Genomic DNA, 25,000 nt, shown 5'->3' on the forward strand with positions numbered 1-25,000 from the left:
AGAGTGTATTTCTTTAAAGTTAAGACTAGTTTAAAGTTATCTTCATTGAAAAGTACAGTGCTTTTCCTTCAAAAATAAGGACATTTCAATGTGACCCCAAACTTTTGAACGGTAGTGTGTGTATATATATATATATATATATATATATATATATATATATATATATATATATATATATATATATATATATATATATATATATATTTTATATATGTATATATACAATTTCTACTATATATATATATATATATATATTTCTATAATATATATATATATATATGTATATATATATTTCTATAATATATATCATATTACTTTAATTTTTTTTACGTAAAAGCCCTCATTGTGGTGGCTAATTTATTGCCATGGCGCACCGCCGCAATCAAATTAAATTAAGGGGAAACCCTGCATTTAAAAAAGGCGGTCTGTATTGCTTTTATACGCACAGTCTTTATTGACAACCCGCAACATGCCCACTAATACACAATTTGATACTTTGTGCAAGCTACTCGCCAAAAAGTCAATTTTCAGCCAACAGTAAGTAAAAAGTGTTTACTTTTAAGCTGCGTGTGTGTGATCAAACGTGAACATTAGGAACCGTCTCCGCACTGAGGCAGCAGCTTCATGGCTGGAGGACATCTTTGTGCTTCTTCTCATGCCCGAAGCATGCGCACACCCTCCTCTTCCTCCCTGCAGACCTCTTTATTTGTAAGAAGATGTCTGCTGGTGGCCGGGCCGGGCGGGGCTTAGCTGTGATGGATTCCCTGTCAGGCAGAGGAGGAAAGCCTGCGCTGAGCTAATAACGTCCTCCCCACGGTAAATGACGGCCAGGGAAGATTACGTAACCGAGATACCGACCCTGAAAGGTTCTTCCCACTTTTTTATCGCTGCTCGGCTCTCTGAGACGCGGGGATTAAAAGTCTTATCGGTGCTCAGTGAGGCGTTTCGTCGCCATCGTCTTCTTCTCTTCTTAGAAGGAAAGATCTTTTCCCGACTTTGTGATCTTTTTTTACTTCACAATGTGGACCATCCGTTATGTTCTAGACTTAGACAAACTTTAATGATCCACAAGGGAAATTTTTCAACACAGTATTGTTATATTAGTGTTGTTATATTCAATATCCACATACATTTTAGAGGCTTACAGGTGTTTTATAAAGTTGAATAATGTATAATATTTATAAACAAAATTGGACATTGTCATTTTGTTCACATACTGTTTATAGATATAAACCTAAATTGGTCATTAAATATAATGTTGTACTATTTCTCCATGTGACAAGTGCATTTACTAGTGTAATTCATGTTTTTATTTGCTATTTATGATACATACTCACCTGGATTTTTATGTATTTTATTTTCCCCATTTTTTAAAATTATATTATATGTATAAACAATGCTTCATCCGACATTTTAATCATACTAATATTACTTAATAGTAATACTATAAATGTAATCATCGAATGTGTGAATGTCCAGGGTGAGTGGAGTGTGTGGATGTTGGAACAATTCAAATCGGATGAGAAATGTGGTGTATACAGTAGATTGTGTAATGCCCATTAATTTTTAACGGGGGATAATTCCTGGTAATTCGGGAATTTTCAGAACAGGGAAACACATTGGTTTGAATATCCAAGGTGAAAAAAATTCCTGGGAAAACCGAGAATTCCTGGTAATCTGTCATATTGTTAAATTGAAAGTTTGGCTGCCAAATCAAAGCCGAACGTTTTGATAGCTGAACAGTTCTGATCGGAAATTGTAGGCTGTGAAAGCTTAAGGAAAAAACGACGGAATAATAATTATAATAGTAATAATGTTAAAAAAAATAATAATAATAATAACAATGATAATAATAAATATATTATATTGTGGTGTAGATGAACATACTATTATTAGGGAGTATATTAATAATAATAAATAGATTTAAATCGATTTTTGGTATAGAACAGGGGTCTCAAACATGCGGCCCGCGGGCCAATTGCGGCCCGCGAGACGTTATTGTGCGGCCCCCGCCTTAATATGACAGTTTAATGTTAGTGCGGCCCGCGAGTTTTGAATGAATGGCGCTTAACAGCGTTGTGTGCGGAGCTGATGGTATCTACCAATCACAGTGTGGTATGAGGCTCTCGACAATATCGAGGGCGTGCCATGATGGCACTGCCTTTAGTATACTCTAGAAACCGTCACCGCATCATCTTTATCTCCATACTAACAGTGTGCTTGCTCAGACACATGTAGTATGAGGCTTCTGCAGACACATGCAAGTCATTGCAAGACATAGTTGAGGAACAGCCACACATGTCACACTGAGAGTGGTCATATTTTATTTTATTTATTTTTTAACACTGTTACAAATATGCTGTGAACCCACACCAAACAAGAATGACAAACACATTTCGGGAGAACATCCGCACCTAAACACAACATAAACACAACAGAACAAATACCCAGAACCCTTTGCAGCCCTAACTTTTCCGGGCTACAAAAACACACACCTCAACCTCCCCCCCATCTCCCGAATTCGGAGGTCTCAAGGTTGGCAAGTAGGCATTGACGTCACTCGCGTGATGCAAGCAGAGAAACATTTTGCCGCTTTTCCACGACACCCGCACACGCTCTTCTTCCCTGCCTCCCTCCCTCGCTCGCCCGCCTGCTCGCTCCCGCCCCCGCTGTAAACAGTCCGGGCAGGGAAGATGAGCGCTTTGATTGAGACTTTAATTAGTAGTAGTAGGTTGCACAATGAAGTACATATTCCATACAATTGACCACTAAATGGTAACACCCAAATAAGTTTTTCAACTTGTTTAAGTCGGGGTCCACTTAAATTGATTCATGATACAGATATATACTATCAGATATTCCAAAGCACTCCGCCGAAGGAGCGAGCGACAATACAAAAGTGTGGTGCACTGGACCCCAGCGCTGGGCGAATCAGACGTGTAACACGTTAGTGGTGATGTTAGCCCGTTCGGGGCTAATTGTGCTACTGTAACTGTAAACTCCACGGCGAGCCCCCCCATTTACACACCAATGCCTGAGAAGGAGCAGGATGAAGAAAAATCTGATATTTTTCTGCCCCCTTCAACATAATACGTAGTCTTACTTAATGATATCATATAAACCAACAATTACATCCAAATATAACGAAAACAAACAAAAAAACACAAGAAGTGCAAAACTTCATGATGCACAAACCGAACACAAAAAACAAAAGAAGTAATATACACCTCACGGGATGATACAAAACAAATACAAAACCAGGCAAAAAATAAGTAAAATAATAAATATAAAGCAAAATGTAAACACTTATGGCTGTCCATATGATTGTTCTGTCTTTATATATTTTTTCATTTGGAATATATGTTTACAATCTTCTATCTCATTGTAAAGAGAATTCCATAGTTTAACCCCCACCACTGATATGCACATTTGTTTTGAAGTTGTCCTTGAATACTGATGTTGGAAATGACCTTTTCTTCTATGCTCTTTTTTCTCAGAAGTGATGACAAACATTTTTTGTAAATTTGCTGTTAATGTTTTACTTTTAGCCTTAAACCTTACACATAATGTCTGTAACTTTACTAGCTCCTGTAATTTCAATAAACCTGAATTAATAAATAATATGTTAGTGTGTTCTAAGTAATCTACTTTATGAATAATCCTTATAGCTCTTTTCTGTAGTTGAAAGTTGCGGTGCACAAGGAATACAATTTGAAACGTCATTATACAACTAGACATGCTGAGGAGTATGCAAAATACCAGGGAGATGAGAGAGAGAGACAAGATTTCGTCAAGGAAGCAATCGAAAAGAGCGATGCAGCAGTCAAAGCTAGCTACATGGTGAGTGAGATGGTTGCTAGGGCGGGAAAGACATTCAAAGAAGGTGAATTCATTAAAAAGTGCATGTTAGATTTTTTTTAAGAAATCTTTTCTTGCGGCCCAGCCTCACCCAGTTTCTGCATCCAGTGGCCCCCAGGTAAATTGAGTTTGAGACCCCTGGTATAGAACATATAATAGAATATAATAATATTATAATAATTTGGTGTAAATATGTTGTCATTATTAATGTATTCAGTCAAACCAATGTTTTATATCTTTACTGAATAATGAATGTCAATTCAGTCAATAAAACAAACATTACTCTTATTAATAAGATTATCATTATTCTTAATTTAATAATTATTATTATTTTGTGTCAGTATTTATATACACAACTTCCAAATGAGGATTTGTGAGCAGTTTTGAATACATTACGTGGAATACTTGCGGTAATAATGTTACACTCATTTCACTTTTTGTCCTGTCTCCACACAGAAAGCGACGACTCGGGCTGTGTTCTGCTCAACACGTCCAGGAAGGTAAGCCTCGAAAAACTCAGTTAATAAAAAATAAAAAATCCTGCTGTTGTTTTAACGAGCTCTCTACAGCTTTTGGAAAGTCGCCGCCTGTTTAACCGGGATGCAAGCTGCTCGTTAGCGCCGAGGGAAAGCGAACGTTAGCTCTGTGTACGGCCACGTGCACACGCCGAGGCATTGCATTAAAGACAGAGTCATGCTAATCTGTGCCAAAGGTTTAGAGCAAAACAGTTTGATGCGAATACTTGCGCTCTTACAGTTTGCTTTTGATGTTGTTCAGTCCCAGCTGACTCCGCTTAGACAAGTGCTAAATAAAGAGAGATCTAAGGTGATGTTATTTTCAAATGGCAAACGACTGCCATTGAATACTCCGAAAATAAAACGCTCCTACGCTGCATGGGTCTAAAAATAGCTAAGCTAGAGGAATCGCTATTGGTTCAAAAAATGGCAACGCTACTGGGAATTGTAGTTACGCTACGTAGCGTCACTACTTGTGGCGCGCTACTGCCCATCACTGCTTCCGGTAGCATAGCTAACTTCTGTTTGATTCTGCTTTTGCTGTGTTTGTAGCGTTGAAGTACAAAACTTACCAAATGTTTTTTTTAAACAATGCAACCCCCTAAATCCTGGTCAGTAGTGTTCCTGCTGGAACTTGAGTAATAGCTGCCACAAGTTGCCTCGATATTGAAGCTATTATCATATATGTATATCTGATTTATTACACCAAAGACTTACAAAGTGTGCGAGTAAATAGATATGATCAAAATAGTATCAATCTCACTGAGATTCCCGAGCCATTTTGAGAGTTAAGGAACAAGGAAGTCACATAATCCGTGAAGTAGAGGAGGAACCACAGATCCCTTCCCCATCAACAACAATGCTAATCAAACAGACTTTGTGAGAGCCAACAACGATTACTTTGGGAAAAATGATGATCCAGAACCTTATATTTTTGAGCCCGAACACAAAGAGGATGAGCAATAAGTTTTAGAAGCTGAGTGCTAAACAGATGTAGCTTTATTGAAACACTACAGCATTAGCAGCATTGCTAGGTGCTAAACATGCAAACTAACAATGATAAAATAAACACTTACTGTACAATTTCTACGCTCGCTGGGATGCCGACCGACGGGACGCTCACATAATCCCGTTTAGATGAAGAATCAATCGCAATCCTTACAAAGGGTTAAAAAGTTGCAGCAACTAGCGTCTTTTTCACCATCTCAGGGTTGTGAAAGTGGACCAGCCTGTCGGTCCGTGGCCACATTTGTCTACTAGCAGGTGAGAGATGCATGAATTATAATCTGGAATTTACTTTTAGCCAGTTTGACACAAAGCAGAAGCTGTGTCAAAGTGTGTCAACGATAGCGGCGTAGACTAGCATTAGCTGACTGCTATCAATACGTCGCTGCAATAGTCCGTCTGCGTTAGCGCTTATAATAACAATATCACTCATATTTGGTTAATTTTCAGGTCACAACATGTAAATGGAGTATTGTTGGTACTTTCTGGATGTTTTAGAGGCGCAACAGAGGACCCTCCATCCGTTCACTCAATTGTTAGCTGTTTATTTACGATTTTGAATGCATTAAAAAAACCAAGCAAGTGTGTTCTTGTTTGTCATTCACAATAAGGATTGTGAATGACAAACAGAACATCTCTTTCTAATGTTTGCATATTTCCAGTATGACTGATCTAATAATATGGTCAGAGTGCAGAAGCGTTCCTTCAGTGACGTCATCCGACCTTGAGTATACGAAAATTGCCTAAGATGTTTGGAGTGGAATATTCAAAATGGCCAACTGAAATTGTGGCATTTTTTGATTTTTAGACGGTATTTTTACATACTTTGCGAATTGAAAATACAATTAGATATGGCTTAATGGATATAATTAAACATATAAAGTCGACTTGTTTTTCCACTCTACTGCTACTTTAAGTCATTTCAAATGTTTTCTTACTTGTCTGTGTAATGTTCTCATGTGGGCCCTGTTTATTTTGTCTGGAGAATCTGCCGCCAGCCAATAAAGAACGAGCTTTGGGCCGCAAATGGCCCCCAGGCCACACTTTGGGACAAGCTAAACTAAGCGTCACAATAAACAGCGCTACCAGAAAGGCAGACATTAAGAGTTTGCATATTTCTGTGCTGTATTAAGATTCTAAATTATTAATTCAAAAATGCAATGAAAAATGCAAAAATAGCCGCCCACCAGCGTCTCCGGTGGCAAACAAACACAAGACGATCCAAATGTTCCCTCAACCGAGATTGTTTGATGTTTTACAACGAGCAGCGGGGCTTCCACTCGGCTTTGGAATTTTTGCCAATGCAGCGATCGATGCGCCGAGGGCGGGGGGTAGCAATCTGCGGTGGGGTGGGTTTGAATGAGGGGGGACGTCGTCTGGGCTTTTAATCGAGCCGTGCTCATCTTTTTTTTGCTCTATTCAAGCATCTCTTGAAGGATTCTGAGACCCTCTTTTGAAGAATTGGAGCTCTTTGGGGAGGTCTGCCGCTGTTTTGAAAAATTCACCAAAAAAGTGGTGGGGGTTCCAGTGAACACTTGATTGTGAACACATGAAGACAGATGTTGTAGCTCTTAAAGGCCTACTGAAATGAATTTTTTTTATTTAAACGGGGATAGCAGATCCATTCTATGTGTCATACTTGATCATTTCGCGATATTGCCATATTTTTGCTGAAAGGATTTAGTAGAGAACATCGACGATAAAGGTTTGGTCGCTGATAAAAAAGCCTTGCCTGTACCGGAAGTAGCGACGTCACAGGTTGAAGGGCTCCTCACATTTCCCCATTGTTTAAACTAGCAGCGAGAGCGATTCGGACCGAGAAAGCGACGATTACCCCATTAATTTGAGCGAGGATGAAAGATTTGTGGATGAGGAACGTGATAGTGAAGGACTAGTGTGCAGTGCAGGATGTATCTTTTTTCACTCTGACCGTAACTTAGGTACAAGGGTTCATTGGATTCCACACTTTCTCCTTTTTCTATTGTGGATCACGGATTTGTATTTTAAACCACCTCGGATACTATATCCTCTTGAAAATGAGAGTTGAGAACGCGAAATGGACATTCACAGTGACTTTTATCTCCACGACAATACATCGGCGAAGCTCTTTAGCTACGGAGCTAACGTGATAGCATCGGGCTTAAATGCAGATAGAAACAAAAGAAATAAACCCCTGACTGGAAGGATAGACAGAAAATCAACAATACTATTAAACCATGGACATGTAACTACACGGTTAATGCTTTCCAGCCTGGCGAAGCTTAACAATGCTGTTGCTAACGACGCCATTGAAGCTAACTTAGCTACGGTACCTCACGGAGCTAACGTGATAGCATCGGGCTTAAATGCAGATAGAAACAAAAGAAATAAACCCCTGACTGGAAGGATAGACAGAAAATCAACAATACTATTAAACCATGGACATGTAACTACACGGTTAATGCTTTCCAGCCTTGTGAAGCTTAACAATGCTGTTGCTAACGACGCCATTGAAGCTAACTTAGCTACGGGACCTCGTCAGAGCTATGATAAAAACATTAGCGCTCCACCTACGCCAGCCCTCATCTGCTCATCAACACCCGTGCTCACCTGCGTTCCAGCGATCGACGGAGCGACGAAGGACTTCACCCGATCATAGATGCGGTCGGCGGCTAGCATCGGATAGCGCGTCTGCTATCCATCTCAAAGTCCTCCTGGTTGTGTTGCTGTAGTCCGCCGCTAATACACCGATCCCACCTACAGCTTTCTTCTTTGCAGTCTTCATTGTTCATTAAACAAATTGCAAAAGATTCACCAACACAGATGTCCAGAATACTGTGGAATTTTGCGATGAAATCAGAGCTTTTTGTATTGGATCCAATGGGGTCCGAATACTTCCGTTTCAACCATTGACGTCACGCGCATACGTCATCATACATAGACGTTTTCAACCGGAAGTTTCGCGGGAAATTTAAAATTGCACTTTATAAGTTAACCCGGCCGTATTGGCATGTGTTGCAATGTTAAGATTTCATCATTGATATATAAACTATCAGACTGCGTGGTCGGTAGTAGTGGGTTTCAGTAGGCCTTTAATCAATCCTTGACTCTCCATCTTAGGAACACGTTAGTATGCTTCCAACAAGACCCCTTCTTGCTCCTAGTCCGAGGTCCATACAGACCTGGAGTGACCGAAAGCCCTCCAAAACCCAGTCGGAGTAGAAACATAAAGACTAACAGCGGTCTTGCCTGTGTGTAGTACGTCAAGCTGATGAACTTCGAGGAGGAGATCCGCGCCCACCGTGACCTGGACGGCTTCCTGGCCAGGGCGAGCATCCTGCTGGACGAGACGGCGGCGTCCCTGGACGACGTCCTGAAGAGGATGCTGCACCACGTGGGTCAGGACAGCAACGCCCCGGAGCCCAGCTGCAACTTCGAGGAGGTGATGAGTTTGCTTTTCACCGACGCGGGCGCTCAGGAAGTCAACGGTGAGTGAGGACACAGAAGAACGATCTGAAAGTATCTACAAATACCTGCAACTATCTGTATCTATTTTCAACTATCTGCTATAGCTATCAGAAAGTATCTGAAATATACAGTTTGCCACAATCTACACATACTGTATCTGCTACTTTTAACCTCTCCTCTGAACTGTGTCAGACTACCTACAATTAACTAACACTTTGCAACCATCTGTTACGAACTACAACGGCTGTATGGACTACTTTCCAAAAAGACCTGCAACTATAACTATCTACTACTACCTGAAAATACCTTCAGTGATCTACAACTACTGTCTCTACTACTATCTGAAAAAATACCTTCTACTGTACTACTATCTGTAACTACCTGCAACTATCTACAACGAATGTATCTACTATTTTGAGCTATTTACGATGACTGTGTCTTCTATACCTGCAACTATCTACAACTTCTGTTTATACTACTATCTTAAACTATCCATAACAACAATATCTACTATTATCTAAAACTACCTGCAACTATCTGACTATCTGCTATCTAAAAAAATATCTGCAACTATCTACAACTACTGTACCTACTACTAACTTAAACTACGTCCAGATATCTACATTGACACAATCTACTATTTACTACCTATTATCTATTAAATACAACAATCAACGACTCTACTCCTATCTGAAATTAAATGCAACCATCTACAATGACTGTATCGACTGTTATCTAAAACTATCTTCAACTATCTACAACTGCATCTACTACAATCTGAAAATGCCTGCAACTATCTGCAACAACTGTATCTACTTCTATCTAAAACTATTTTCAACTATCTATGACTGGATTTACTATTATGTAAAACTATTTCCAACTATCTACAGTCAGCGACTATCTACTACTATCTAAAACATTTTTTAATTAGCTACGATTGTATTTACTATTATCTAAAACTATCTTCAACAATCTACAACTGTATATACTATTATCTGAAAATACCTGCAATTATCTACAGTGACTGTGTCTACTACTATCTAAAACTTTTCAACTATCTACTATTATCTAAAAATATATTCAACTATCTACAACTGTATCTACTACTATCTGAGAATACCTGCAACTATATACAACAACAGTAACTACTTCTATATAAAACTATTTTCAACTATCTACGGCTGTATCTACTATTATTTAGAAATATCTGCCACTATATACGACCGTATCTACTACTATCTGAAAATACCTGCCACTATCTAAGACAGTATCTATTACTCTCTGAAAATATCTGCAACTATCTGTAACAACTGTATCTACTACTATCTAAAACTATTTTCAACTATCTACGACTGTATCTACTATTATCTGAAAATACCTGTAACTAGCTACAGCGACTGTATATACTGCTATCTAAATCTATTTTCAACTATCTATGACTGTATCTACTATTATCTGAAAATACCTGCAACTATATACAGCGACTGTATCTACTACTATCTAAAACTAGCTTAAACTATCTACAACTGTATCTACTGTGTCCATTATCGGAACATACCTGCACTTCTCTACGACTATCTACTACTGTCTAAAACTATTTTCAACTATCTACTATTATCTAAAACTATATTCAACTATCTCCGACCGTATGTACTGTTATCTGAAAACACCTGCAACTAGCTACAGCGACTGTATCCACTTCTATCTACGACAGTGTCTACTACTAACTAAAAATATATGCAACAACTGTATCTACTATCTAAAACTAGATTCAACTATCTACGACTGTATATACTATAATCTGAAAATACTTGCAATTATCTACAGCGACTGTATTTAATACTGTCTAAAACTATTTTCAACTATCTACGACTATTTACTATTATCTAGTTGCTGTCAATAGTTGTACAATCTGAAAATACCTGCAACTATCTACAGCAACTGTATCTACTACTATTTTCAATTATTTATGACTATCTGCTATTATCTAAAACTATCTTCAACTATCTACGACCATATCTATTATCTGAAAATACCTGCAACTAGCCACCGCGACTGAATATACTACTATGTAAAACTATTTTCTACTATCTACAACTGTATCTACTACTGTATGAAAATATCTGCAACAACTGTATCTACTACTATCTAAAACTATTTTCAACTTTCTACGACTGCAGGTATTTTCAGATTGTAGCAGATATGGTCGTAGATAGTTGAAACTAGTTTTAGAAAGTAGTAGATATAGTCGCTGTAGTTAATAGCAAGTATTTTCAGATAATAATAGATACAGTCGTAGAAAGTTGAAGATTGTTTTAGATATTAGTAGATACAGTCATAAATAGTTGAAGATAGTAGTAGATACAGTTGCTGTAGATAGTTGTACAATCGGAAAATACCTGTAACTATCTACAGCAACTGTATCTACTACTATCTTCAACTATTTACGACTGTATCTACTATTATCTAAAACTATCTTTAACAATCTACGACTGTATCTACTGTTATATAAAACTATCTTGAACTTTCTACGACTGTATCTACAAACCCCGTTTCCATATGAGTTGGGAAATTGTGTTAGATGTAAATATAAACGGAATACAATGATTTGCAAATCATTTTCAACCCATATTCGATTGAATGCACTACAAAGACAAGATATTTGATGTTCAAACTCATAAACTTTATTTTTTTTTGCAAATAATAATTAACTTAGAATTGCATGGCTGCAACACGTGCCAAAGTAGTTGGGAAAGGGCATGTTCACCACTGTGTTACATGGCCTTTCCTTTTAACAACACTCAATAAACGTTTGGGAACTGAGGAGACACATTTTTTAAGCTTCTCAGGTGGAATTCTTTCCCATTCTTGCTTGATGTACAGCTTAAGTTGTTCAACAGTCTGGGGGTCTCCTTTGTGGTATTTCAGGCTTCATAATGCGCCACACATTTTCAATGGGAGACAGGTCTGGACTACAGGCAGGCCAGTCTAGTACCCGCACTCTTTTACTATGAAGCCACGTTGATGTAACACGTGGCTTGGCATTGTCTTGCTGAAATAAGCAGGGGCGTCCATGGTAACGTTGCTTGGATGGCAACATATGTTGCTCCAAAACCTGTATGTACCTTTCAGCATTAATGGCGCCTTCACAGATGTGTAAGTTACCCATGTTTTGGGCACTAATACACCCCCATACCATCACAGATGCTGGCTTTTCAACTTTGCGCCTATAACAATCCGGATGGTTCTTTTCCTCTTTGGTCCGGAGGACACGACGTCCACAGTTTCCAAAAACAATTTGTAATGTGGACTCATCAGACCACAGAACACTTTTCCACTTTGTATCAGTCCATCTTAGTTGAGCTCAGGCCCAGCGAAGCCGACGGCGTTTCTGGGTGTTGTTGATAAACGGTTTTTGCCTTGCATAGGAGAGTTTTAACTTGCACTTATAGATGTAGCGGCCAACTGTAGTTACTGACAGTGGGTTTCTAAAGTGTTCCTGAGCCCATGTGGGGATATCCTTTACACACTGATGTCGCTTGTTGATGCAGTACAGCCTGAGGGATCGAAGGTCACAGGCTTAGCTGCTTACGTGCAGTGATTTCTCCAGATTCTCTGAACCCTTTGATGATATTACGGACCGTAGATGGTGAAATCCCTAAATTCCTTGCAATAGCTCGTTGTTCTTAAACTGTTCAACAATTTGCTCACGCATTTGTTGACAAAGTGGTGACCCTCGCCCCATCCTTGTTTGTGAATGACTGAGCATTTCATGGAATCTAATTTTATACTCAATCATGGCACCCACCTGTTCCCAATTTGCCTGTTCACCTGTGGGATGTTCCAAATAAGTGTTTGATGAGCATTCCTCAACTTTATCAGTATTTATTGCCACCTTTCCCAACTTCTTTGTCACGTGTTGCTGGCATCAAATTCTAAAGTTAATGATTATTTGCAAAAAAAATAAAAGTTTATGAGTTTGAACATCAAATATGTTGTCTTTGTAGCATATTCAACTGAATATGGGTTGAAAGTGATTTGCAAATCATTGTATTCCGTTTATATTTACATCTAACACAATTTCCCAACTCATATGGAAACGGGGTTTGTACTATTATCTGAAAATACCTGAAACTATCTACAGCAACTATATCTACTACTATCTAAAACTAGTTTCAACTATCTACAAATGTATCTACTATTATCTAAAACTATCTTCAACTATCTACGACTGTATCCACTATTATGTAAAGCTATCTTCAACTTTCTTCAACTGTATCTACTACTATCTAAAAAAAAATGCCTGGAACTACCTACGTCTATCTACTACTATCTAAAAATATCTGCAACTATATGCAACAACTGTATATATTTTATATCTAAAACTAGTTTCAAAGATCTACGACTGTATATACTATTATCTGAAAATACCTGCAACTATCTACAACGTCTGTATCTACTTCTATCTAAAACTGTTTTCAACTATCTACGGCTGTATCTACTATTATCTGAAACTAGTTTCAACTATCTACAACTGTATCTGCTATTATATAAAACTATCTTCAACTATCTATGACTGTATGTACTATTATCTAAAGCTATCTTCCACTTTCTACAACTGTATCTACTACTATCTGAAAATACCTGCAACTATCTACAACGTCTGTATCTACTTCTATCTAAAACTATCTTCAACTATCTACGACCCTATCTACAAAACCCAAAACCAGTGAAGTTGGCACGTTGTGTAAATGGTAAATAAAAACAGAATACAATGATTTGCAAATCCTTTTCAACCTATATTCAATTGAATAGACTGCAAAGACAAGATATTTAACGTTTGAACCGGTAAACTTTGTTATTTTTTGCAAATATTAGCTCATTTGGAATTTGATGCCTGCAACATGTTTCAAAAAAGCTGGCACAAGTGGCAAAAAAACTGAGAAAGTTGAGGGACGCTCATCAAACACTTATTTGGAACATCCCACAGGTGAACAGGCTAATTGGGAACAAGTGGGTGCCATGATTGGGTATAAAAGCAGCTTCCATGAAACAAGGATGGGGCGAGGGTCAGCACTTTGTGAACAAATGCGTGAGCAAATTGTCCAACAGTTGAAAAACAAAATTTCTCAACGAGCTATTGCAAGGAATTTAGGGATTTCACCATCTACGGTCCGTAATATCATCAAAAGGTTCAGAGAATCTGGAGAAATCACTGCACGTAAGCGATGATATTACGGACCTTCAATCCCTCAGGCGGCACTGCATCAAAAAGCGACTTCAGTGTGTAAAGGATATCACCACATGGGCTCAGGAACACTTCAGAAAACCACTGTCAGTAACTACAGTTCGTCGCTACATCTATAAGTGCAAGTTAAAACTCTACCATGCAAAGCCAACGCCATTTATCAACACCACCCAGAAACGCTGTCGGCTTCGATTGGCCCGAGCTCATCTAAGATGGACTGATGCAAAGTGGAAAAGTGTTCTGTAGTCTGACGAGTCCACATTTGAAATTGATTTTGGAAACTGTGGACGTTGTGTCCTCCGGACCAAAGAGGAAAAGAACCATCCGGACTGTTCTAGGCGTTAAGTTCAAAAGCCAGCATCTGTGATAGTATGGGTGTATTAGTGCCCAAGGCATGGGTAACTTACACATTTGAGAAGGCACCATTAATGCTGAAAGGTGTACACAGGTTTTGGAGCAACATATGTTGCTATCCAAGCAACGTCTTTTTCATGGACGCCCCTGCTTATTTCAGCAAGACAATGCCAAGCCACATTCTGCACGTGTTACAACAGCGTGGCTTCGTAGTAAAAGAGTGCGGGTACTAGACTGGCCTGCCTGTAGTCCAGACCTGTCTCCCATTGAAAATGTGTGGTGCATTATGAGGCGTAAAATACCACAACGGAGACCCCGGACTGTTGAACAACTTAAGCTGTACATCAAGCAAGAATGGGAAAGAATTCCACCTGAAAAGCTTCAAAAATTGGTCTCCTCAGTTCCCAAACGTTTATGAGTGTTGTTAAAAGGAAAGGCCATGTAACACAGTGGTAAAAATGCCCCTGTGCCAACTTTTTTGCAATGTGTTGCTGCCATTAAATTCTAAGTTAATGATTATTTGAAAAACAAAAAATTAAGTTTCTCAGTTCGAACATTAAATATCTTGTCTTTACAGTCTATTCAATTGAATATAAGTTGAAAAGGATGTGCAAATCATTGTATTCTGTTTTTATTTACCATTTACACAACGTGTCAACTTCACTGGTTTTGGGTTTTGTACTATTATCTAAAACTATCTTCAACTATCTACAGCGACTGTATCTACTACTATCTAAAACTACCTGCAAATGGACAACTATGTTGATTTTGAATCCTCGAGTATATTAGAAGGCCGCAGACATCAGGATAATGTCACAAGTTTCAAATCAAGCCGTCGTGTTGACAAGAAGCAGATTTGACATAGAAATCTGTCCTGTTGTCAATGATGTGACGAACCGCTTGTCATGTCAAGACGTGCTCGCCGTCTCGCGGGACGCCCGGCCCCACACCCACGGAGCCGACACCTGGGCCAGGTGATAATTGACTGGTGTCATCTATTGCTCACTCAGCTCCTCAAAGCGCCCTCATGCTGCCAACCGCCACCACTTGACCGCTCTCGATGTTCTTCACGTGCACGACCATTACTGCTGTATGCTATCGATTTGTTCGTTCTTTATGCTCGGGATTTTGTCGTAGGATAAGGCGCAAACAACCTCAAGACTGCAGTTTATGAGCCAAAAAATAAGAATACACCAGTTGTTTAATCTAACAGGGATACTACCGCCTGGTGTGCTTTTTTTATATAAAAAAATATACTAAACTACACACAATTCATTGTAAAACTTTAAAGCGAGCAAGCAGTGCAACATACTTATTTTTCCTGGTCATGTGACCACTTGTTGCTAGGTAGAATTTGTGGTGGACCATCATTTGTTTAAAATAAATGTCCACATGTCTTTGCAATTTTGCTGTGCTGCACAACAGGAGAAGAAGGGCAGGGATAGTCAGAAGTATTATACATTATACCGTAAATTCCGGACTATAAGCCGCTACGTTTTTCCTGCGCTTTGAACCCTGCGGCGTTTAAAATGGTGCAGCTAATTTATGGACTTTTTTTCGCTGGCTGTCATAATGTAAAAAATAAAAAAACAAGAAAATACACTGAATAGGTGTGTTATTGTTTGTGCTAGGGCGCCACCTTTTGGATGATTTCGCTTACTGCAGGTGCTGCTGGGCTACATTGCCCTTTTGTTTAGACTCAAGCTTTCAACCGGAAGTGCAATTACCGTTCGGTCCTGTATTTTTGCCTCATCCCTGTGAGAATCTTGCATCTGACTGAAGCATTAAGGAGTGGGACTATCTAGGACTAGCTGCAGGGGGCTCAAACAACCACCCTGTAGCATCTGTGAGCAGATAATACTGTGTCATCTCTTTCTTTCGAAATTCTCAGGTCTTATCAGGTTGGTAAATGCATTCTTCTCACATGTGTCATTCACGCTTAAAGTGAAGGATGAGGCAAAATCTCAGTAATACTTACTATAGCCGTTCCTAGCATTTCTAAGCAAGTGGATTCTTCATTTATCACTCCAAGGAACGTTTGTAAGTTTTACCATACAACTAAAACTGTTCATACTTACTAAACCGTCCCATTTGTGATGTCTGTAGGAGTGTTTTCATGCGTGTTTGTAGGTGCTTTTGTAATTTAATGGCGCCAGCGTTGTTAGCTAACACGTTTACGAGTGTCTTTGTTAGTATTATTAACTTACATTGGCATTATTTTTGTATTGTTTCAGTTTCGTTAATTCACTAAAACGTCACTGTGGAGTTAAGTCTGTTTAGCTGATTGGAAAGCTAGCTCCCGCATCGAGTGGGTCCATAATGATGACTTCTGGTTTGTTTGATCAGCCGTTTTACTGCCCTGTTACAGACACCGTTTGGAAACAATTAGGTATGTGAATAAACATTTATAAAATATTACCGTATTAATGTATATATCTGCGGCTTGTAGTCCTGTGCGACTAATACATGAAAAAATATGTTTTTCTTCTTAAATTTAGTGGGTGTGGCTTATATCCTGGTGCGCTCTATAGTCTGGACAATACGGTAATTAAAATGTATTCATTCATACACATTAGTAAGCAAGGAAAGAAGTAATGAGCTGTGTTCGCCACTAGCATGAAAGATCATAATCATGTGCCCTGAAGGTCTGTGTAACATTTATACGGTGACACTGAGATAAGATTTGCCTGTAAATGAAACGAGCATCTTCACAGGCTGGCATTCCCCGCCTGCCCCGAAGTTCTGGTCAACTTTAACGGACGAGCGGTCGCTTGAGGAGACGCGGCGTACTGGGATAACCTCTTCGCTAGGCAACAAACGCGGGGAGACTTTAAATTCAGCCAAAAGTCGAGCATCTTCCCCTCTGAGGAAACTGACGAGAACAAGGAGATAATTAACGGCACCGCGGATGATGTAACGCTTTGTCAGTTACGCAAGCAAACACAAGAGATTCACATTCAGAGCAAATGAAACCGCGGAGAGTCACAACCACAAAGAAATTGCAGCACGCCTGATTTTGCCCGAAAAATCAGTAAAACTCCAAATGTATCATGAATTATCCTCCACCTTTATTTTCGTCTGTTCTCCGTCCACACCAGTGCATGCTCGCAGAAATGGTCATATGTTTTGGTCGATGTCTCGCACAGCACTCGCAAGCTGAGACGGACCTGTCTTCAGAACACACGTGTTGTCGCCCGAGCCGAAAACACCTTTTCAGAAGTCGCCATTTAACCGTCTTTCCGCAGCGTCCTCGGCTCCTACTCCTAATTGTATACAGCGAGCAGGAAACAAACACAACTGTGTGCATTCTCTTCCCTGGCCATGTTGCTAGGCAGAATTCCTCGGGCTGAAAATGAACTGACCGATGAAATTACAAGCTACAGTAAAAAGAGGATTCCTATGGCCCCATTCGTCGCAGTTTACCTGACACATGAAACGTGACAAATTGGGGGTCGCACTATCCACTTCAGCCGCCAGATGGCAGTAGAATGTTGTTGTTTTTTTGGCAATTCCAACTTTGACCACAGCGTCAGTTGCTACGGAGAGTGACGCTTTCCATCATTTTCTGCAGAATGCATTGCAAAATGATTGAACCCCCCCAACCCCTTACCCGCCCCCTCTTCCTCTCACGCGAGTTGGGGCCATATGAATCCCTTCCCTACTGTAGGCTATTTCAGGGTATCTTTTACGCAATCATTATTTGAAAATGTCCGTCTACAGTTAAGTTAAGTTAAAGTACCAATTATTGTCACACACACACTAGGTGTGGTGAAAGTTGTCCTCTGCATTGTTCACCCCCTGGGAGGTGAGGGGAGTAGTGGGCAGCAGCGGTGCCGCGACCGGGAATCATTTTTGGTGATTTAACCCCCAATTCCAACCCTTGATGCTGAGTGCCAAGCAGGGAGGAATGGGTCCCATTTTTATAGTCTTTGGTATGACTCGGCCGGGGTTTGAACTCACAACCTACCGATCTCAGGGCAGACACTCTAACCACCATAGGCCACTGAGTAGGTAATACTGTTTTTTTTTAAACAAAAGTATCATTACGCCACTAAATTATTATTTTTTCAGAGTCTTGTTTGAAAGTTTGCGTTTTCCAACTGCTAAATTCTGTTTACATATAAACGAACAACCAACATGACATCGATTTTTATCTGTTTCCAGCTTAAAAACAACGGCTGAAAGACAAACTTGTTGGGACTGATGATCAATGTTTGCATTGGTCCCTCGTTTATCGCTGGTAATGCAATACATTAATTAATGTAATTTAATTATAAATCTAAAATTCTCATAGATAGAGCATAACAAATCCTGTTTATTACTTTCCTGAAAAATGTTTTTAACATTGTGAGGTACTAAAGATACTATAATGCTCCCTAGATACTAGTTCTCACAGACACAACGTAAAAAATACTAAGTTTATTCCAACTAACTTTATCACTGGAGGACTAGAGGAAAAGGAATGGCTAAGCATGCTACATGCACACCGAGCAGGACGACACAAGAAGCTAACCGCTAAAGTTTCAATGTAAAGTACTGATGATCGGTCAAGATGTCCTGATACCTAGTATAGTATCAGTATATAAATGATACTAGAATTATTTGATCCATATTTTCTTTTTCTTACTATTTACACATTGTTTTTATTGCTTGTTTTAGTTATTGTAGACAAATACAGGGAGTAAAGTTACAGGAGGTCAATAGCCAATAGTAGTTTTTGTTTTTGTTTAGTTATTGTGCACTAGACACTTTGTTTTGTTAAAAAAAAAAAAAGTATGTAGCATTCAATACCACGAATGCAACACATCATCTGATTTACAACAATACTAGCAAATTCAACATTTAGCCTTGAATGGGCCCGGTTAGGTCCTTCCCAATGCCCCGATCCACCGTCAAAAATTCAGGAAGATCGGAGCATGCGGAAATAAGTTATGATCAATACAATTTTCCACCACAAGGGGGCGATAATGATGTTGATACCAATGTCTGGTCGTGATCAGTTCCAGACCTTAAAGCCCAATAAGGAGAACTGATCATTTAAAGTCAAGTAATGAGTGGTTGATGGCAAGGAGAAGTTTTCTTTTCTTGCCAGGCTCCACCCACCACGATTAAGTCCTAATAGTTACTGACCCATCAATCACGTCACGGTATCGACATCATTTGAAATAATGCTTATCAAGAGCTGAACTTGTGGAGCTGAGTTACAAATAATGAACGTTTTGTGGCGATCCATGAAATTAAAAGTTTAGCACAAAGCCACGCCCACATCCTATGATGTACTCAAAAATATATTGCAATTTATCATCGCCCATCTGTCTAGTATCTGTCATTTTAACTGCGTCAAAGTCCCTAGGAGGAGTCCGTTAAAGTATGAGCTCTGTTTTTGGCCTTAAAGTGGCCGACAAAAACCAAGACAGCTGACTTCCTATTGATGACACGCCCACATTCCGTGACGTACATAAAAATCTTTCGCAATTTTTCATCGCCTTTTTGGTCAAAGTCCCTAGGAGGAGTTCGTTAAAGTATGACCCCTGTTTTTGGCCTAGAAGTGGCCGACAGAAACCAAGATGACCGACTTCCTGTTTATGCCACGCCCACATCCAATGACTAACTCAAAAATCCTTCGCAATTTATCATCGCTCATTTGGTCATTGTCCGTAGGAGGAGTTCGTTAAAGTATGACCCCTGTTTTTGGCCTTAAAGTGGCCGAGGGAAACCAAGATGGCCGACTTCCTGTAGATGCCACGCCCACATCCTATGACGTACATAACAATCTTTCGCAATTTGTCATCACCGATTTGGTCAAAGTCCCTAGGAGGAGTTTATAAAGTATGACCCCTCTTTTTGGCCTTAAAGTGGCCGACTGAAACCAAGATGGCCGACTTCCTGTTTGTTTTCACATATGGGTTCTTGGGACTTTTACGTGCGTCCTGTCATCATAGACGTCTCCTGCGATTTCCGTGTCGATACATGAATGTGGTGGTGGGGGTTCATTTTTTCTAATTTTCAAGAGGGCGCTAGAGAGTCAATTTGGAAAATTCTTGTTTAGGCTCGCAAAAATATAAAAATTTTCGCCAGACCCGAGGCGCATGCAAAAATTTGTGATTTTTCATGCTTGTTAAATACCTTAAAAGTGCGATCGAATTGATAGAATAATATTAAACAAATTTCAATAGGGCCTTCGCAGAAGAAAAATAAAAATATAGTTGTTGTTTTTAATCGATTTTTTTTTTTTTGAATCAATTAAGAATGGTTACACATAAGAATCGCGATTTATTTGAAAATCAATTTTTATTTATTTATTTATTTTTGGAAGGGTTTATTTTTTCAATTTTGAAAATTCCCAAACATGTAACATTTTTCACCAGATTTGTGATTTGTCATGCTTGTTAAATGTCTCAAAAAAGCGATCGAAGTGATAGAATAATATTAAACAAAGCAATTTCAATAGGGCCTTCGCAGAGAAAAACTAAAAATATTATTTAGATATTATTTTTTTTTATCGATTAAGAATCGTTACACATAAGGATCGCGATTTATTCGAAAATCTTTTTTATTTTTTTTATTTTTTAACCTTCTGCTTGGCTAGGATTGGTTATAAAGTGAGAGAGAAGAGAGAAGATGAAAGCCCACTGAGATAATTGGTCCTCCAGCTTCCACTGAGGAAACACTTTTTTTTTTTTTTTCCTTCATTTTTGGAAGCCAGCTTCTTGTTTTTCTGTCCTCGCTAACGTGTGCTTTCTTTGGTGCACATGGTGCATTCTTCATCACCATGTGCACATGGTGCACATGGTGATGAAGAATTGACACCAAAGACTAAGTCGTGCTTGTCCTCGCTAAGTACCACCATCACTGAATGCAGGACGCAAACACGACTTGTTGTTTATGCAGGAAAGTTCTTCCCCGGTTCCTGGTCCTCTCAGCTTGTGCCAGTGGTGGTCAGCGCCGACTCGTTTGTGGCCTTTCCAGCAAATCAATGTAAAATATTTACGGTTGTCGGCCCGGCAAATTCCCTTTTAACCCATCTCAGACCATAAGGCCATCTTCTAAGACATCAGGGGCCGTACTTATCAAGCTTCTTAGAGTGCCATTTTACACTTAAGTCCTGAGAATTTGCGAAATTTAGTCCTATTCTCAAACTTAAGAATAAAAGCTTTTTATCAACGTTCTTAAGTCTAAGAATCACTCCTACTCTCCACGATATTTAAGAGACCTTCAGAGGTGTCTTAAGTGGTTAGGAGTTGCCAGCAGGGGATGGCACTGAGGCGAGAGAGACGTGCGCGAACATTCAGGGAGCGGAACGATGTTCTGGATTTGTTTGATGACGAGCAGCTGATCAAACGGTATCGTTTAGACAGAGCGGGTATTATTTTTGTCACAGATTTAATACTTTTCGATTCCATGTTGATTTCTGCATGTGGCTGCAGTGGGCTAGTATATATAGAGCCACCCACACCAGTTTCAAATTAGTTGCCTAATTAATGAATTGGAAAGAAAATGTTATGACAGTAGCGTATGTGTGTGGCCGTGAGGTGAGTGACGTCAGTGAGTGTGTGGGCGACAGAAGAGAGGGAGCGGTAGCGTGAGTGCCGGCGGGGACTAGTTTGTTTTGTATTATTTTGTAGTTTATTGTCAAAATATACACTCCCATTGTCCACTTAAATATTTCCAAGATATTTCTTTATTCTTAGACAACGGATTCCCTTCCGTGATTGGTCATTTCTATGGACACAGAAATTACGTCACCTAAAATTCCATTTACGGCACATAGTAATGTCATAATTCAGCTCTGAGTGTGACACTTAAGATTCAGTCCTACACTTCGCTGAAAGTGTGAGTAAGACGCTTGATAACTAACTTTTAAGTGCAGCTTTCAGCAAAGAATTTATTTACTCTTAAGTCAACTCTTAGCAGACTTCTTAGGAGTAATTCTGAGAAGCTTGATAAGTACGGCCCCAAATCATTACCCGTAAAATCGGGACAAAAACCAGCTTGATTGTCTTTGTCCCGCTTAAGGTAACAGGACCAAGATTTTAACGCCCAGTCTTATTTAAAATATCATCAAATATCAGAAATTATTCACAGCGCTTCTCTTTTTCCCACATTTTTTTGTTACAGCCTTATTCTAAAATGGAATACAAAAATGTTTGTCCTCAAAATTCTGCAAACAATACCCGATAATGACAATGTGAATTTGAGTTTGAGTTTGAGTTTAAGTTTATTTCGAACATGCATGCATACAACATGGTACATCACAATTTCCAGTTTCTCTATTCAACATGTTCGAAAAGGAGTAGGAAGAAGCGGAGCCTATTTAATCCTACCCCCTGCTAAAACTTTTGTTCACTTCCTGTTCTCAATTTATTCACAATATACTCCGTAAGTAATAACAACAAAAATAAATAAATAATACTCGGTGAAGTAAGTTATATTTCATATGGTGAGATGAGTAAGATTATCTTGATTATCTTTCTTTGCTTAATCCATTCCATAATTTAATTCCAAATACTGACATACTGAAGGTCTTAAGTGTTGTACGTGCGTACAAATGTTTTTCTCTAAGATTATATTTCTCCTCTTTTGTTGAGAAGAATTGTTGTATATTCTTGGGTAGGTTGCAAAGTTATTTAAAAAAAAACATGTATAGGAGTATTACCAGCTTTCCTCGAGTCTTTTTAAATATGATGCCACAAACTTGGCACACCTATCTTTGGGCAGTTTGGCACATTCCTCTTTGCAGCAACTCTCAAGCTCCATCAGGTTGGATGGGAAGCGTTGGTTTTCATCCAGAATGTCTCTGTACATTGCTGCATTCATCTTAGTCTAGTCAGGGAGGTGACCAAGACCATGGTCACTCTGTCAGAGCTACAGCATTCCTCTGTGGAGAGAGGAGAACCTTCCAGAAGGACAATCCACCAATCAGGTCTGTATGGTAGAGTGGGCCAGACGGAAGCCATTTCTTAGTCAAAAGTTTGCCAAAAGGCACCTGAAAGAAACTAAATTCTCTGGTCTGATGAGACAAAGATTGAAGTCTTTGGTGTGAATGGCAGGCGTCATGTTTGGAGAAAAAACAGGCCTATACCTTCCCTACAGTGAAGCATGGTGGTGGCAGCATCATGCTGTGGGGATGTTTTTCAGCAACAGGAACTGCGAGACTAGTCAGGATAGAGGGAAAGATGAATGCAGCCAAATGCAGAGACATCCTGGGTGAAAACCAACGCTTCCCATCCAACCTGATGGAGCTTGAGAGGTGCCCAAAGATAGGTGTGCCATTCAAAAAGACTTGAGGCTGTAATTGCTGCCAAAGGTGCATCAACTAAGTATTGAGCAAAGAATGTGAATACTTATGTACATGTGTTGTTGTTTTTTGGTTTTATTTTTCATAAATTTGCAAAAATAAAAAATGCTAGTTTTTCACATTGTCCTTGTGGAGTATTATGTGTGGAATTTTGAGGACAAAAATGCAATTTTCCTATTGAGGAATAAGGCGTTAACAAGACAAAATTTAGGAAAGTGAAGCTCGTGATTGCTAATTGAAGCTTCGTCAAGTTCTGGTGTGTTAATTAATCTGATCTCATCTACCGGTGATAAAAATGGGATATGCGCTAATAGCCGAGCGTACGTTAATGATGATAAAGATGTCTGCACGCATTGACGAACCACAGTTTGACATGCAGGAGGTACAAGGAAATGTGTGTGTGTGTGTGTGTGTGTGTGTGTGTGTGTGTGTGTGTGTGTGTGTGTGTGTGTGTGTGTGTGTGTGTGTGTGTGTGTGTGTGTGTGTGTGTGTGTGTGTGTGTGTGTGTGTGTGTGTGTGTGTGTGTGTGTGTGTGTGTGCGTGTGTGTGTGCGCGCGCGAGCACGCGCGCTCTCCGTGACTCTGATCTCTCTTTTGTCTTCTTCTTCTTTTCTCCTCTTCTCCGCCAGCAGACACCTCTCAGAGTTTTGTTTTCTTTGACGACGGTAAGCTGGACCTAATTGGACAATAAATGTCCACAATCAGCACATGGCTTGTGTCCCAATCACCATCTGCATTCCTTGCCGCACTCGGGACTGGGTCGATCGACCGCGCGGTTACAATCCCTCGCCAGTGTCACCGATATCGACGTACGCCCCGAATCAAGGCCTCTTGATACGCTTCGTGGGGGATACATGTTTGATCCTTCATTGATACCAAACGCCACCTGGAAAGGAATTCATGTCCAATAGTTTTCAGGTTTAAACTTATAGGTTTAACAACAATGAAACAGTTTTTGGACAAATTTGGCACCAGAAATATAAATCTATCTCGTATTGCGTTTTAAAATGCTTCAGCACGTGTACGTCCTTAATAATTAATTTATTCGTATTATATTTGTTCGTATTATGATATTTCTTTGTATTATATTTGTTCGTATTATGATATATGCTCGTATTTGTTCGTATTAGGATATTTATTCGTATTATATTTTTTCGTATTATGATATTTGTTTGAAATATATTTGTTTGTATTATAATATTTATTCGTATTAGGATATTTGTTCGTATTATATTTGTTCGTATTATGATATTTATTCGTATTTGTTCGTATTACG

At 39.2% G+C, this 25,000-nt stretch overlaps 1 protein-coding gene across 3 annotated transcripts in view; it reads left to right on the forward strand.

The window, feature by feature from the left end:
* The window catches only part of slc4a11 (solute carrier family 4 member 11), a 195,633-nt gene that overhangs the window by 67,140 nt on the left and 103,493 nt on the right, over nucleotides 1–25,000 (forward strand). For all 3 annotated transcript variants that reach the window (XM_062042405.1, XM_062042407.1, XM_062042406.1), the window contains exons 4-5: nucleotides 4,315–4,358; nucleotides 8,617–8,845. In XM_062042405.1, the coding sequence (XP_061898389.1) occupies nucleotides 4,315–4,358; nucleotides 8,617–8,845 (273 nt within the window). The remainder of the gene's footprint in view (nucleotides 1–4,314; nucleotides 4,359–8,616; nucleotides 8,846–25,000) is intronic.

Source organism: Entelurus aequoreus, linkage group LG03 (assembly GCF_033978785.1).
Source record: "Entelurus aequoreus isolate RoL-2023_Sb linkage group LG03, RoL_Eaeq_v1.1, whole genome shotgun sequence".
NCBI lineage: Eukaryota > Metazoa > Chordata > Actinopteri > Syngnathiformes > Syngnathidae > Entelurus > Entelurus aequoreus.